The sequence below is a fragment of the Pteropus alecto genome, unplaced genomic scaffold (assembly GCF_000325575.1).
Source record: "Pteropus alecto unplaced genomic scaffold, ASM32557v1 scaffold106, whole genome shotgun sequence".
In the NCBI taxonomy this organism is placed as follows: domain Eukaryota; kingdom Metazoa; phylum Chordata; class Mammalia; order Chiroptera; family Pteropodidae; genus Pteropus; species Pteropus alecto.
The window spans coordinates 5,036,303-5,053,425 of NW_006442103.1; the positions used below are offsets into that span (position 1 = coordinate 5,036,303).

The window sequence follows — 17,123 nt, forward strand, 5'->3', positions numbered from 1 at the left end:
GATAGACACATGGACCACCAGAAACCAGTGAGTTATAGGAAGCACACTCTTTATTCAGCCAGCTGGGTCTGCCAGGGGTACACAGACCCCAAATTAAGCAGCCCCAAAATGTAGAGGTACAGAGTTTTTAAGCCCTAAATCCCATTCCTCATTCTGTCTTAAACACAAAGGTCTATTTTTCTCCTATTCACTACCTGCCAACCCACAGGCCAGGTGTGCAAGCGGGGGTACAGAAGCAGAAAGCTTATTGTTAGAATGTTATGTTCCCATGGGTGACAGCCTATGTTCCCATGGGCGATAGCCAAGCAGTAATTTTCCAGCCAGCACACTACCACCCAGTTTAAGAAACAGAACCTTTCCTCTGCTGGTGCAGATCACTCTCTGCTCCTCTTAACCCTCCCTCTTCTCCTGAGATAACCATTATCCTAAAGAGTGTATTTATCATTCCTTTGTTTCCCTTAGAATTTACTATATACATGGATCGCTAACAATATATTGCTTATTTTGTTCATTTTTGAGTCTTATAAAAATGTCTTTTACCACATAAAAATGGTACCAAATTGTAGGTATCTTTCTGCAATTAGTTTTTGTGACAATACTACAATTTATTTATCCGTTCTCTACTTAGTGAACATTTGTGTTGTTTCCAGCTCTTTGATATTACCATCAGTGCTGCTGTGAATTATCTTGGTGCCTGTGCAAGTTTCTTTAGGGCAGTACTTTTCAGACTGTCATGAGCATTCATATCAGCTGGGGATCTTTTTAAAATGCAGTTTCCAATTCAGTCGATCAGGGTGAGGCCTGAGATTCTTCATTTCTACCAAATTCTAGGTGATACAGATGTTATGGTTTAACCAGATCACACTTTGATTAGTAAGGTAAGAATATATACCTAAAAATAGAATTGTTGAGACATGAGTATATTTATTTTTAAACAAGATAATGAGGAACTGCCAGGCTACTTACAAAAGTACCTACACCATTTCGTATGGGTCTCAAGATAAAAAGAGGTGACAAGATGACAATACACGCACCCACGCGCGCGCGTCTACGAGAGGCCCGCGACTATCAATACACCCAAGGCATGCACATTTCAAAGGGTAGGCTGCAGAGAAGGCAAACCCGACCTGTAGAAGGAGGTCAGTGCACTGCAATGTCTGGACCTTTTACATCTTCAGCTCTAAGAGTCTCCAGCTATGGTATGGGTACCACGGCATCCTCGAAAAAAGACAAATAAATACAGATGTTTGTGCAAGCCGGCGAGACAACTGGAGATTCTGGTTAGAGTTGAAGCGTAGGCTTTCTGCAATCTGCGGGTTTCGCTGTGTTCAGTGCACAAGTCTTCAAGGGACACGTTTCCTAACGCGCTCCAAGACACCTCTCCTACCGCCACCGCATCTCCAGGGACAGCTCGGGATTTGCTGGGATTTTGCCCGCACCGCCTCTTTCAGCACCGCGTGATGCGCATGCGCACTGGCTGCCGGTTCGCGCGAACCCGGTTTCCGCCGCAGGGCGGTGTTGTTGGCTCCCGCAAAATCCTGTTTTCCCGAGCGGCCGCTGCATCCCCTTCCCGCCAGACCCCCGCGGCCTCGCGCGAGGACTAGGTTTCGGAGCTGCGGGGCAGGAGCCGGCGTCTCTTCCCTGCGCTCGCGCGGAGGCTGTGCCGCTGCGGGCCGGGCCCCAGGGCGCCCGCCATGGCCGGGCAGCGGGTGGAGGTGGACGGCGGGATCATGGAAGGGGTGAGTGCGGGGCCGGAGGCCGAGGGGTGGCGACAGCGGCCCAGGCCGGAGCGAGCGGAGCCTCCCCGTCTGATGTCTTCTCTCTTGTCTCCGCACCCGCACCCTGGCTGCGCAGGGCGGCCAGATCCTGAGGGTCTCCACAGCCCTGAGCTGCCTCTTGGGCCTCCCCGTGCGCGTGCAGAAGATCCGAGCCGGCCGCAGCACGCCTGGCCTGAGGTAAATCGGGGCGCTGGGGAAAAGGATAGGGGTACGCTCCGTGGGGGTGGAGGGGTGGGAGGCCAGGAGGCAGCCTGTAGGGGCGGGGCTTGGGGGCTCAGGAACCCGGACAGTGATGCTGACAAGATCCCGGCGCCAAAGTGGAGGAATATGAACCCCGGCGCGGTTCCCGGGGTGCAGTGCTCCAACCTGGGCTGTCCGCCCGAGCCTCATTTGTGCGGTCTTGAAATCCTCCAGGGGCAAGTTAGAAAATAGGCCCAGGTTTTCTCTGGCTACAATTGCCTCGTTTCTTAAAGATTTATCTTTTTAAAACGCGCCCCCACTTCATCGGGCATTCCAAGTACCCAGAGAACTCGTAGCAGCGGGCAAGATAGCACACTACCAGGGCAGATCAGCTTCTACAGCCAGAGAAAACCCAACTTTTCAACCAGTGCATTCTCTGACGCCGCACATTTTAGATAGAACAGGAAAGGACACTAAGATGTGTTAGTCCAGCTTTCATGCAGATCTCTAGGAAGCTGTGTATATGCCCAGAATTATCGGTTGTAGAGAGGGAAAAACGTTGATCGACACTTGACTTTTCATGTTTCTTTCTGGGAAGCTAGCCATGCTACTAGGTAAGTTTCAGGTACATGCGCCTCTTAAAAGAAGACCCACTTTGAAGCCAAACTGATCCCTTTGTATTTTGTATTATTCTATTGTAATGGATCAGCTATCTCTTAGCTTTTTATCCACAATCCATTTTGAAATGATTAAAAGGCAATTAGTGATATGTGTGAACATTAATTCCCTTTGCCACAGTCGTTTACAGTAATCTATTTCACCAGTAGTGAAATCCAGTTCATTAAGGCTGTGTTGATACTTTATTAGTTTACTAGAGCTGTCATAATAAAATACCAGATTGGGTGGCCTAAACAAGAGAAATTATTTTCTCACAGTTCTGAAGGCTGGAAGTCCAAGATCAAGATGCTGGCGGGGTTGGTTTCCTCTGAGGGCCATATGGAAAGATTCTGTTCCAGGCCTCGCGCCCTCTCGCGCCCTGTCGCGCCCTCTTGCACCCTCTCACCGCCTCGCCCCGCCTCGCCCCCTCGCCTGCAGGTGGCCACCCTTTTGCTGCCTCTTCACATGGCATTGCTCTGTGCATGCATATCCCCCAACTCTGTATGTCCTAATCTCTTTTTATAGGGACACCAGTGAGAATGGATTAGGGCTCACCCTAACCAACTTTTTTAACTTAATCACCTCTTTTAAGGCCCTACCTCCAAGTAATTACATTCTGAGATACTGGGGTTTAGGGCTTCAACAAATGAATTTTGGGGGAACACAGTTCAGCCATAACAGGTACCATAGATTATTTAGTAAAGTGCAAATGAGACCGGTGGCACTTAGGTAGCCTGATTAGTTTTCCTCTTTTGCACACTTCTAATTTACAACAATATATTAGTGTATATGTTTATAGCTAAATTAACTGGAACCTTTAAAATGGAACCTTTAAAATGATGCCTACTAGCAGGTCGTCTAGGTGCATAAAACCCAAAAGGAAGGTCTGACACGGAAAAATGGTACTTAGTGTGGTTAGACTTTGCTGTTTTCTTGCCATTGCAGTTTTATAAATGTGTCATAAAGTGTGGGGATATAGGCAGTCTGAATGCACACGTTTTGATGCAGTATTATGACCTGAAGGCCTCAACACTTATCTGGACTGGAAATGATTCGAGATTTATGTGATGGGCAACTGGAGGGGGCAGAAATCGGCTCAACAGAAATCAGGTTTACACCAGAGAAGATCAAAGGTGGAATTCACACAGCAGATACCAAGACTGCAGGGTATGTGTCATTTACTTTCCATTTATGTATGGGCTGAGGGGTTAGACCTGGATTCAGATGCGGGTACTACCACTAACTGGGCAGGTGGTTTAATGTCTTTGAGCTTTAGTTTCCTCTCTTTTAAAATGGCAATAAAACACCATTTAGGATTAGTGTACTTCAAGTTTCTAATTGTTTAATGTGTAGTTATTATTATATAGAATTTTCTCGTGTATATAGTTTAATGTATTTGTTTTTTTACTTTTTACTATTAGAAATTGAATATCTGTAAACTACTAAGTTTTCATGCTCTGTAGTCATAGTAGTCTTTGTAGCATATTTAGTTCTTGGCTTGCAGCTAATTATGAACTATAGTCTACTCTTAGTCTAGGTATTTTTGTTTTTTAATAGATACTTATGCAATTCTATTTAGAAAGTTTTAGATGTGATAGTCATTTTTTTCTATTGGAAAATGGGTATTTAACAATTAAATTGAGCCTTGAATGTTTTCCAAGAATCCTTCCTTTTATGGACAAAACATGGAGAGCAGGTTTTTTTTGTGTTTTTTTTTGTTTTGTTTTGTTTTTTACAGAGAATACTTTTATTTATTTTTTTAATTGAAGAAATGATTTAAAAATTTTTCCCCTTCTACCTCCCTCCTCCTGCCTCCTCTTCCCCTCTGGTAACCACTAGTCCATTGTCCATGTCCGTGAGTCTTTGTTTGTCCTGTTCATTTGTTGCTTTTAGGTTTATATCCCACATGTAAGTGATATGATGTGATTTTCAACTTTTTCTGTCTGGCTTATTTTGCTTAATATATTTATTTCAAGGTCCATCCATGTTGTCACAAATGGCAGTATTTCATCTCTTCTTATGGCTGAGTAATATTCCATTGTCTATACGTACCACAGCTTCTTTAGCTAATCATCTATCATAGGACACTGCAGTTGCTTCCATGTCCTGGCCACTGTGAATAATGCTGCTATCAATTTTTTCAGATATTAGTTTTCAAGTCTTTGGGGTAAATACCCAGTAGAGGGATTGCTGAATCATATGGTAGATCAATTCTTAGTTTTTTGAGGAATCTCCATACTGTTTTCTGGAGAGCAATTTTTTGTGTTTTCTGTGTTATTTGGCTGATTGCCATTGTAAGGAGCATCTATTTACCAAAATCCTACCCATTTTCTAGGAAGATTGATAAAATAAGAAATTGTACTGTAAACCTGATGCCAGTTTGTTTCAGAAATGACTATTTTAATAGATTGTGATTTTCAGTTTGAGAAAATGTTTAGTGAGATTTGAGTAATGATGTGAATAGACGTCTATGAAAAGGGACCTGCTGGTAGGCCTCAGGTGAGGTTTGCCAAGTGAGAACTTTCCTAAGGAGATTAAAGAATTTTGAGGTATCTTTATAGTCAGCATATTATTTCAGGCATTCTCCTGGACAAAAAGTTGAAAAAAGTTATAGTTAACCAAATCTCTAAAAATTAACTGAAACAGAATCATAGAATTTCGAAGCTGCAGAGGGAAAATAGAAACCATTTTTCCAACCTTTCCTCCACTTTGTGAATTAGAGACTGAAGGCCTTCTGGTGTTAAGGTCAGAACTAGAATTAGAATTAGAATCTAGGTCTTCTGGCTTCTAATTCACTAGAATGTTTGGGAAATGAGTTTAAAGTTGATAATCCAGCTCCATTCAGAGAACTAAAATAAATGTGTTCCTAGCAAGAAAACACATCTTATGCACATCCTAACATTTTTATCCCTAATTGTGATTACAGGACCATGTGTTTTCTCAAGTGTATTTTTGTTTTTGTAATTCCTTACTCTACTAAAATTTAGATTTTCTTTCTAGTCTTAGAATCTGATTTTATTGGGGTGAGGAGGAAAGAACTGCTTTATATGTTGGGTTCTTAAGAGGGAATAAACAGAAGTTCAATAGTTATAAAACTATGGTTTGTAGTAAACAAAACGTTTCCAAGCCTTTTTTACTTGCTCCTAGGCTCAACTCCTGGAGAAGGGGAATTATATTGTACATATTTTCTTATAATGTCTAACACATTACACAGTCAATAAACATTCACTAAATTAATGAAATGCATGATCAGTGATAATAGAGACTGTCTAGTTCGGTATGCATGCATCGCTGCCATAAGAAAGTTAAGTAAAGGTCTATCTTTTGGTATGTAGAGGCTCTGTTGAACTCCCTTTCAAACTACAATCTAAGGACGTGGTTCCATAGTGTAGCGATTAGCACGTCTGCTTTACACGCAGAAAGTCCTGGGTTCCCACCCCAGTGGAGCCACTGTCTATGGTCTACGGCCATACCCTGAACAAGCCTGATGTCTGATCTCGGAAGCTAAGCAGAGTCGGGCCTGGTTAGTACTTGGAAGGGAGACCACCTAGGAAGACCAGGTGCTGTAGGCCAAAAAAAAAACTACAATGCACATGTGAATATGATTGCTTTCCCTTGACTTTAGAAAAGGAAAATAAGAGCTCAATTAAGAAATCTGACCAAATGTTTCCTTTTATAAAATACTTCGTATTTTATAGGTATCTCTCATGTTTTCTCACATTATTTGATTGTAAGGACCAAACAGGTGAGTTAAAGCAAGGGTTATTTCCCTAAAACTTTTTCCGTGTAAAATAATCAGCTATTGGTATTTGTAAAATATTATTCTAACTTATCATGAACTCCATGATGGTAGGAACTATATGTCAGCTTGATATCTGAAACAGAGCTTAGTGCATGGTAGACATTCCAATATAATCATTTGATTATTTCTAGAGCTTGACTGTTTTGAATGCATTTTTATAAACTGCTTTCAAGAATCCTTTTTATAAAAATGTTGTAAAAATGGTTTTATTTTTAATTTGTTTTTACTTCTTTGTAATATAGAGAAGAAAAAGTGTTAGATCTTACCTAAGGTCACAGAGCTATTGTGTTTAGTATTGATTCAAACTCAGATTTGCTTATCAAAGCTGGTTCCTTCTATTGTGAAATACGGTCTTTCTTTAAGATTCAAGATTTTATGATTTAGTTACTAAAGTGTTTTTTTAACTTTGAAGTGTTTTTTAAACTTGAGGGCAGGTACCTGCCTCCCCAGCTGTCTATGCTTCGGCTAATGGTGATGTGTAGTAATATCACTTTCTTGAGACTTGAAAAAGAAAATACAGCTAAGCGTGTTCTGCCTTCTTAGGAGCGTGTGCCTCCTGATGCAGGTCTCGATGCCCTGTGTTCTCTTTGCTGCTTTTCCATCAGAGCTTCGTTTGAAAGGCGGAACGAACGCTGAAATGGCACCACAGATCGATTACACAGAAATGGTAAGGGCTTTTGTAGTCGACAAACTAAGATGATGATCTCATATATTCCGAATCTCCATTCTCTATTAAGTATAACCTGAGTGTTTTCGTGTACATACCTGTTTATTTCTTCATGGCGTCTCGCTCTGTTGGGAAAGAGAGTAAGAGATTATGTTTACTTTAGACTGAGAGTTGTATCTTAGAACAGTGTTCATAGTGAATTTTTTGAAGACCTCAAGTGTAATTATTATATAAATTACTTATTATATAAATTAGATATTTTATATATACAGGAATTATGGTTTGGAAGAAAAAAAACTCGAGACAGGAATTAAATACTGTGTTTGATTAGAGTTGGTGAGAATGTGGAGAAATTGGAACACTTGCACATTGTTGGTGGGAATCCAAAATGGTGCAGCCACTATGAAAACCAGTATGAAGTTTCCCCAAAAAATTAAAAATAAAACTGCCATGTAATGCAGCAATCCCACTTCTGGGTATTTCCAAGAGAGTTGAAATCAGGATCTGAAAGAGATATTAGTATTGCCATGTTCATCGTAGTACTAGTCATAGTAGCCAACATATGGGAACAACCTAAATGTCTACTGATGGATGAATGGATAAAGAACATGTTGTATATACATACAATGAAATATTATTCAGCCTTAAAAAGAAAGAAATTCTAGAACATGTGACAACATAGATGAACCTTGAGGACATTTATGCTAAGTGAAATAAGCCAGTCACATAAAGACAAATACTGGCATGATTCCACTTACATGAGATATCTAGAGTAGTCAAATTCATAGAGTTAAAGAGTGGAATGGGGGTTGGGGGAAGGGAGAAATGGGGAGTTTCTGAGCATGGTGCATAAAGTTTCAGTTCAGCAAGATGAAAAAGCTCTATAGATCTTCTGTGCAACATTGTACTTATAGTCAACAGTAATGTATACTTAAAAATTTGTTGAGGGTAGATCTCATGTTATATGTTCTTCCCATAATAAAATAAAATTTTGAAAAAACGAAATACCATATTTTGACTATAAAATTTTAAAATAATAAAACTCAATATTGGCATGTTCTACAACTAGTGGGAAAGTAACCTTTTCCCCAGGTTTATTGAAGCGTTATTATTTATAGTAAAATTCACCCTTTTTAGTCCACATCTCTCTGACTTTTGACATATGTTTGTGAACAAGCCACCATAATCAAGATACAGAGTTACTGTAAAAAATTTCCTCATACCCTGTGCTAGTCAGTCTCACCCCCTAACACTGGCAACCACTAATTTCTTTTCTGTCAGAGTTTTGCCTTTTTTTCAGAATGTCATGTAAAAGAATAATACTTTATCTAATCTTTTGAGTCTGTTTTTTTCACTTGCCATAATACATTTGAATTCATCCACACTGCTTGTGTCAGCAATGAAAGCAAAGTAGTGTTCTGATATATGGAAGTACCAATTTGTTAATCCATTCATCTGTTAAAGGACATTTGGGATTTTTCCAGTTTTTGATGATTATGAATAAAGTCACTATAAACATTTACATGCAGGTTTTTTGAGTGAATGTAAGTTTTCATATCTCTTGAGTAAGTACCTAGGAGAGGGATTACTGGGATCTAATAGTAAGTGTATGTCTAACTTTATGAGACACTGCCAGATTGTTTTGGAACTCAAAAGTGTCTGCATTGTTTTTGCATTTTCACCAGCGCTATACGAGAGTTTCTGCATTCTCCCTAGCACTTAATATTCTCAGGGTTTAATGAAAAAATTTTTTTTGCTATTTTAATAGGTGGTATAATCTTTTTAAATTCAGTTTTTATAGGATCCATAAGGAAAGTTAAACTTATCTCTCTTCACTTAATCTCATGTAAGGAAATGACCCTAATTAAATATTACAAAATGCAGCAAAGGATAAATGTTAACATTTATTTGAATAGAGCATTAATACGATAATTATTATATCGTATACGTAAAATATGTAATACTGAAAATTTGGAGAATGATTAAATAAATTATGCTAGAACACCATGCAGTCATCCAAATATTTAGGAAGAATTTTATGATGTCGGGAAAATGCTTTTGTTTATAACGTTAAATAGAAAAAATAAGGAGAAAACATTGTACATATAGTGAGATGTCAACTGAATAAAAAAATTGAGATAGCAGAATGGGCCATTGTTCACCAGTACCCCTAATTTCTTACAGTGGGTTGCATTGAGAAGGGTCAGGAAATGCTGTCCTCTGGGCTAACATAACCACTGGGGTCACATATCCTGAATTGCACCTTCTTTTTTATTAGGTAGACTGGCTCAGCCCTAATTAAATGTGAAAATTTTAATTTTAGCTATAAGTCAGTTATTTTATTTGAAACATAGAACTAGCCTACACATTTTTATATCACTGTTTATGATACCTCATTACTAGCTCAAAGCAGAGCACTTTTGTGTAATAAATATACTTGTTGAATCAGTAAATATTGGTGGTTAAAGTAACAATAAACTGATTTTTCAGGTTTTCAAGCCAATTGTTGAAAAATTTGGTTTCAGATTTAATTGTGACATTAAAATGAGGTAAGTTACTTATTTCTTAGCCTTTAGGCCCACTATTTGTGGTAAAAATAGAAAAAATAGACCTTAGAGAACTATCATTCTGGAGCCCACACATTACCTTACATGCGCTTTCTGGCTTAAAAATGATAAGCAGTAGAGGCATGGGGACTTGAAAGCAGCTACATGTGATATTCGCTTATTTTGGAGGAGAAATATTTTTAAGGAAAGTCTACACTGAGACATCTTCATATCTTTCATTATCTATGCTCAGCATAGATTGAATGCTTACAGTGTAGACAACTGGAGTAGGCACTACAGGGTCATAAAAGGGGTCCTCTCCCACAATGCAGTCAGAATTATTTTCCTAAGAAACGCATCTGGCTTATTTCTCTTTAAGGCTTCCCTTCTGTCACATAATAACAAGGCCAGAGTTCTTGATGTGACATTTAAATGCTTTGAAATCTTGTTCCAATTTACCTTTCTAGCTTCCTACCCTCTCCTCTCCTTTCAACATACCACATATTCTAGCTACGTGATTACCTGCTAGTCCCGTCAACAGACTTTGTGCCTTCAGACTTCCATGTCTTCGTTCATGTTATTCCACCCCTGCTCTCCTAAAAATTGGAAATCCTCCATTTTTCAAAATGAAACTTGTAATTACTTGTGTGAATTTCCATGAGTGTGCCTCAGTTAGAATTCATGTTTGTACTTCTGTCAAAGTCCTTACCGCTGAGTTGTGTTCTGGTAGGTTGTACGTGGAGCCGTCTCTCTACCAGATGGGGGGTTCCTGGTGGATAGGCACACTGTCATTCTCATCTGTGTGTTCTCAGCATCTTCTGTAGGACACTGAACGTTATTAACATTTTATTAGTGTTCAGCTATTTAAGTATTCATATTGTTTATGGAGCACCTAGTATGTACCAGACATTGTTTTAGTCCCTGGTATATAGCAGGGACAAAGTAGCCAAAGGCCCTGCCAGCAAGCAGCTGATATTCTAAAACAGCCCTGTCAGACAGAACTTCCTGCACTGAGCAAAATGTTCCCTGTCTGACATGGTAGTCACAGCCACACACGACTGTTAAGCACCTGAAATGTGACCAGGGAGCTGAGTTTTGAATTTTATTTAATTTAAATTTAAATGGTGACATGCAGATTGAGACTACCACATTGGACAGCACAGGTCTATAACATTATTTGGAAATTTCAAACAATTATGTGGTTGGATGTCATTCATGTTATCTTATGGTAAATACTGAGCTTTATTTTTGTTGTGAATCAGTTTGTGTTTGTCATACTTTTCATAGGGGCTACTACCCAAAAGGGGGTGGTGAAGTGATCGTCCGAATGTCACCAGTTAAACAATTGAACCCAATAAATTTAACTGACCGTGGCTCTGTGACTAAGATATATGGAAGAGCTTTTGTTGCTGGTGTTTTGCCGTTTAAAGTAAGTTGTTTAGATGGTCTTAGAAATGTGTGTATGTCTCGGTAAGTATTGTATCTAAATTTTGAAGTTATTGAAAGATCTTAGTTTTTAAATAAATCTTTTTATTAAAGTTTTTTCTTAAAATTCTGTACTCCCTACTCTTAAAAATCAAATTTTTATATAATGCATGTAAAAGTTATTTTATTTGTCTTTGAGGGCTTGAAAACAATTGTAAAAATAATAATTTATTTTATTCTGTTTTACTGTTTTGCCACAATAGGTAGCAAAAGAAATGGCGTCGGCAGCTGTCAGGTGCATCAGAAAGGAGATTAGGGATCTATATGTTAACATCCAGCCTGTCCAGGAACCTAAAGACCAAGCTTTTGGCAGTGGAAATGGAATAATGTGAGACAATATACTTTTTCCTAGACATTGGTTGAGAGCCCCCAAATAATTATCTTATTTAAATGAAAGATTTATATTTTTTTAGTTTAAATTTATAGTTTTAAGAAGGTAGATTTTAAAGGACATTAATACCCAAAACAACAGCATGATGAATTAAGATAATTATTTTATTCCAAATTTTATTCTGAGGATGGTTTGCCTTCATTACATTATAAGAGCCCTTTTCTTTATACAGTGAACTTAGATGTTGAAGCTCATCAGAAAGTAGCCTTTGAAGCTGAGCCTAAGAGAAATATTGCACTTGCTTTTCTTACTCCAAGTGTGAAATCAGTTTACAAGCAGATGTATTAGAAATGGCAAAGAGCTTTTTAGAAAAGAAATATAGCTATTATATTAATCCAGTTAGAAGTTATCTATTTAAGTGTTTTAAAAATGCCTTAATTGATTTTTTAATGTGGATATTTAAATTTTAAAGTCTTTTTCAGTTTTTCTTAAAGGGTTTAAAGTAAATGCATACTCTACATAATGTTATCTAAAACCTAAACATCTCTATAGGAAGGCTTTTTCATTAAGATAATCATAAGATATTTATAGTACAGTATGCCAGTGAAGTGGTATCTTAATGCTGATGACATAACTTCTGGGAGGGCCATTCCTTACCTGTGAGTGGATTAGAATCAAGTGTGACTTGTTTGAAGTATTGAAGGATGAAGACGGAGAATGCTAATCATGTCCCCTCTCTGTATAAAGAATTTCACTTTTGCAAAGTACTAGCCAGATCTAGTTTTTCGTGTTTAACAGTCACTATTCTCCAATACTGTATTTGCATGTAATTTTAGAATATTGATAGCATAGGTAGTAATACTTTTTTTTCTTATATAGCATTATTGCTGAGACATCCACTGGCTGTTTGTTGGCTGGATCATCGCTTGGTAAACGAGGTATAGATAAATGAAGGGGGTATACAGGTCCCAATGCTAGTGTAACATTCTTTAATCATGTTGGGATGAGAATGTTATAGAATAATGGATGACAAGTTTAAAAGGATACAGTTAACGGATTCTCTTTCAGAGTCAATTAAATTTTTAGTTTTTCTCCCAACTTTATACTTTGAAAAATTTCAAACTTATAGAAAAGTTGAATGACTAGTGACTGTCCATACACTATCCTCCCAGATTCACCAGTAGTGTACATTTAGCTACAAGTCCTGTGTGTTTATGAGCCATTTCAATGTACATTGCAGGGATACTGAATACTGTAGCATGTATATCCAAAGGACAATGCCTGTATAATCAAAATGCCATTTTTACACCCAAAGAATTTATCTATTATATTCAGACGTAACCACTTCCCTCAAAAATATTTGTTAGAGCAGTGCGGGATTTTTTTTTTTTTTTTTTTTTTTTTTTTTGAGTACTTACAGCATTTGGTTATCATGTCTGTTTAGATTTTTTTTTCTTTTTGACTATAGAATAGTCTGTTCACCTCTTTTTTTTCCTTTCATGATATTGACATTTTGAAAAGTCCAGTCTATTTTCTCATAAGATTTTCCACAGTTTGGGTTTGTCTGATTGTCTCATGATTAGATATAAATATTTGCAGATGCTAAGCTCTCAGAAGATTAAATATACATGAAATCTTATCCTAAAAGTCCCATTGGGTGAGTTCAGAGGTGTAAAGAATGTTATACCAGTGCTAACAGGGATATATTAAATGTTTCACATCTTAGTAATTAATTTAGTTTTTCTACATTATGCCTGTCATAGGTGTAAATGCAGACAAGGTTGGAATTGAAGCTGCTGAAATGCTATTAGCCAATCTTAGACATGGTGGTGCTGTGGATGAGTATCTGCAAGACCAGGTAATGACACTTACAGGATAAAAACCTTCGAGCTTATTAGATTTGAATATTTGGTAATTTAATTAAATATGAACTTTAATCACTCAGTTTCAGACACTGATTGGCATTTCCTAATTCAGTTGGTTTTTAAAGTATTATTCTGGAATTTATATTCCTCAGATTTCAGTCCTCATCTTACTTGACCTGACTACAGCATTTAGCACAATCAATTACTCTTTCATTCTTGAAATACTTTCTTCACTTGGTTTCTGAAATACTGTTATCATTTTGTCTCACTGGCCATATATTCTAGTTTCTTTACTAGTTTGTTATTGTTGTTTTCATCTTCTCAAATTCTAAATTTTGGAGAGCCCGTAGGCTCAGGCTCATGCTTCTTTTCTGTATCTGTATTCATTCCTTCAGTTATTTTGTCCCATCTCTGGGTTAAGTACTGTCTGTATGGAAGCTGACAACTTCCAAGTTTCTATCACTAGCCCAGACTTTTCTTTTAACTCCATACTCATTATATCCCTTAATGCCTGTCAGCATCTCCACTTGATGTGTTATAGACCTCTCAAACTTAGCACATCTACTCACATTGAGAAATACTAGTGAATATTTCCAAAAAAGGTCTTTTTAAAGTCCACTCTTGATAGATTTTTCTTTCTACCACACTTTTCTCTCCTTAATCTCAAATCGACAGTCTATGTTTAGAAACGTATTCTTCAAAATTTCTCAACCAGTTTCTTAAGACAGTTTCCCTTATTTCTAGTCTCTTCCTTCTTGCCCAGGTTTACTCTACACTCCCAGTAATTCTATATTGGATGTATTGATTTACCTGTTAAAATGTTGTAATTTTAGAGAGTGGAGGAAGCTTGTCATTATATATACCAGCTTGTAGAGATATTTGGTCTGATTAAATATATTAACTTTCAACTCTGTATTTTATTCTTAACCATTAATTTAGAAAATTCTATATTGAGGACTGCTGCTAAGCATTTCTTTTTTTTTCAGCCAGCTCCCCAGTCCTCCTCCCATCTAGCAATCACCAGTTTGTTCTCTGTATCTGTGGGTCTGTTTTCATTTAGTTTGTTTCTTTTGTTCCTTAGATTGCTCATATAACTGGAATCATATGGTATTTATCTTTCTCTGTCTGACTTATGTAACTCAGCATAATACCCTCTAGGTCCATGTCAAAAAAAACATCGCAAATTTTTTTTTTTTTTTTTTTTATGGCGGAGTAATATTCAATTGTATATCTATACCATAACTTCTTTATCCAATCATCTGTTGATTGGATTACTTCCATATCTTGGCTATTGTGAATAGCGCTGCCATGAACATAGGGGTGCATAGATCTTTACAAATTAGTGTTTTGGTTTTCTTTGGAAAAATACCCAGAATTGCAATTGCTGGGTCAAAAGGTCGCTCTATTTTTAATTTTTTGAGGAACCTCCAGACTGTTTTCCATAGTGGCTATACCAATTTACAATCCCACCAACAGTGTACTGGGGTTCCCTTTCCTCCACATCCTTGCCAACATTTGTTGTTTTTTGATTTATTGATGATAGCCAATTTGACATGTGTGAGGTGATATCTCATTGTGGTTTTAATTTGCATTTCTCTGAATGTTACCTTGAGCATCTTTTCATATGTTTATTGCCCATCCGTGTGTCCTCTTTGGAGAAATACCTATTAAGGTCTTCTGCCCATTTTTTAATTGTGTTGTTTGTTTTTTTGCTGTTGAATTGAATGAGTTCTTTATAAATTTTGAATATTAACCCCTTATCAGATGTATCATAGACAAATATCTCCTCTCATTCAGTAAATTGTCTTTTCGTTTATTGCTGTGCAAAAACTTTTGTTTGATGTAGTCCCATTTATTTATTTTTTCTTTTGTTTCTGTACCACACTTTGAGTGACACGGATTTTCATTTATCTTAAGTCTTCCAGAAACCTAAAGAAATAGAAGTTATTTTAGCTATTTTGATTTCTAGTAGTAGTATTATATAGAAAGCAATAGAATTTTAACTCCAAAAAGTAGTAAATATTTTTATTTTTATTTTTTTCTATAGCTGATCATTTTCATGGCATTAGCCAATGGAGTTTCCAGAATAAAAACAGGACCAGTTACACTCCATACACAAACAGCAATACATTTTGCAGAACAACTAGCAAAGGTGAGTATTCCATCAGAAAGAGTAGTTGGTTTTTATTGTAGCCAATTTGGGGTCAGATTTTAATAACCAGAAAACTTAATCATAATCATAATTGCTATCACTCACTGAGTACTTCCTTTGTGGCAGACGCTGAGCTAACTCAGCAGTTTATCAGAATCATCTTACTCTCTGCATGACCATTTTAGGTGGCTATTTATTATTATTCCTATTGTACATACAAGTAAAGTGAGGCAGAGAGATTAAATTAATTGCTCAAGACCACATGGTTTCTCAGACCACATGGCAGAGCTGGACTTTGCGCAAACCCAAGAAAGCATATATTGAAACCCATGTGTGGTACTGCCTTACAAAGTAAGTAAAATGTTTTGATGAGAACTGTGAAATCAAATCACAAGAGATTTGTAGCTGGCTGTAAATTTAAGTATTTGTATAAAATTTTTAAGTATTTTATTTTTTTGTGATTCCGTTGATAGAATATTTGCTGAAATTCTAATATTTGCCGATCTTCTTTAAAAGAGTGGTTACAATTTTTAGTGAAAGAAGATTTAACATTATATAAGCTCCTATTTATACCTTGTCTACAGAATTCTTAATTTAAAAAAGTCATCAGCATGTATATTTCACCCATAATCAATATAATTTCTTTATAAAAAATTTGGAAAATAAAAGAAAAAACCTGCCCATAATTCCCTCTTTCTAGTAAAACCAATGATGACATTTAAGCATTTTTCTCCTCTGTTTAAATTATTTCTCTGCATTTTTTTTACAGCTAATGCACACAGTTTCATTTCTTGCTTTTTTCAGTAATGTAGCATATTTCCATTTTGCTATAGTCTTATTATGTAATTTCATAAAGTAATATAAAATTTGTAGCTCAAAATTTTATGAAGGAAGGAGCTGACCTTAAGCATTTTTTAAAATTATTAAAGTAATGCACACTAGTTAAAAAAATGAAGTATTGCAGGGTTGTACTAAGCACAAAGCCACTGTTGCCCTACTCCTAACAGTTTATTTGTATGATTCTTAATATATACTCTTTTTGTTGTTATTATTAGAAAGCACAGGTAGATTTTGGTTAAATTGTAGAAAATGTCTGAGAGGAATTGAAGACAAATTATATTTGATGGCAAAAGAAAATTAACTATTTTTTACTTTTATACTTATGCTAAACTTATATTCATTATAGTCTTCACTTTTCATAGTATTTTGCATATGGTAGACAACTCCCATGTTGTTTGAAGTGAATACGTAGTGCAAAGTGCTGTGAGCTGGAATTGATAGCTGTAGTTTCTTGTTCAGTTTTGTTGTGTTTTAATTGAGTGACTTGGGCAAGCTGCTTTGTCTTCCGGTGACTTCGTGCGGATAATTCATCTGTAAAATCAGGGACTGGGGCTATATAGTCCCTAAAGGCTCCTTCCAACTAGAAAGTTTTATAATTTTTCAGTAGTTTGGAAATGATTTCCATAATTGTTACCTGTGTCCTTATTTACATATCGCTTGTAATTTGAAAAAATATATGTCTATAACTACATGATAATTTGGCTGTCTAGCTTACAATTCAGTGTATACTCATTCAACAATAATTTCCAGGGGCCACTATGTGACAGCACACTGCCACAAAATACTGAAACTGGAATAATTTGTGAATATTACTGTTCAG

At 36.9% G+C, this 17,123-nt stretch overlaps 1 protein-coding gene across 2 annotated transcripts in view; it reads left to right on the forward strand.

Moving 5' to 3' along the window:
- The first annotated feature begins 1,467 nt into the window (after positions 1-1,467).
- RTCA (RNA 3'-terminal phosphate cyclase) overlaps positions 1,468-17,123 on the forward strand; it is a 16,770-nt gene continuing 1,114 nt past the window's right edge. Inside the window, exons 1-10 of one of the 2 annotated variants that reach the window (XM_006919564.3) lie at positions 1,468-1,739; positions 1,855-1,955; positions 3,639-3,782; positions 6,961-7,084; positions 9,575-9,633; positions 10,918-11,059; positions 11,319-11,443; positions 12,326-12,384; positions 13,210-13,304; positions 15,359-15,463. In XM_006919564.3, coding sequence (XP_006919626.1) covers positions 1,695-1,739; positions 1,855-1,955; positions 3,639-3,782; positions 6,961-7,084; positions 9,575-9,633; positions 10,918-11,059; positions 11,319-11,443; positions 12,326-12,384; positions 13,210-13,304; positions 15,359-15,463 — 999 coding nt within the window. In that variant the 5' untranslated portion in view covers positions 1,468-1,694. Of the gene's footprint in view, positions 1,740-1,854; positions 1,956-3,623; positions 3,783-6,960; positions 7,085-9,574; positions 9,634-10,917; positions 11,060-11,318; positions 11,444-12,325; positions 12,385-13,209; positions 13,305-15,358; positions 15,464-17,123 lie in introns of those variants that run through there. The other variant, XM_015595579.2, reaches the window with a different exon arrangement.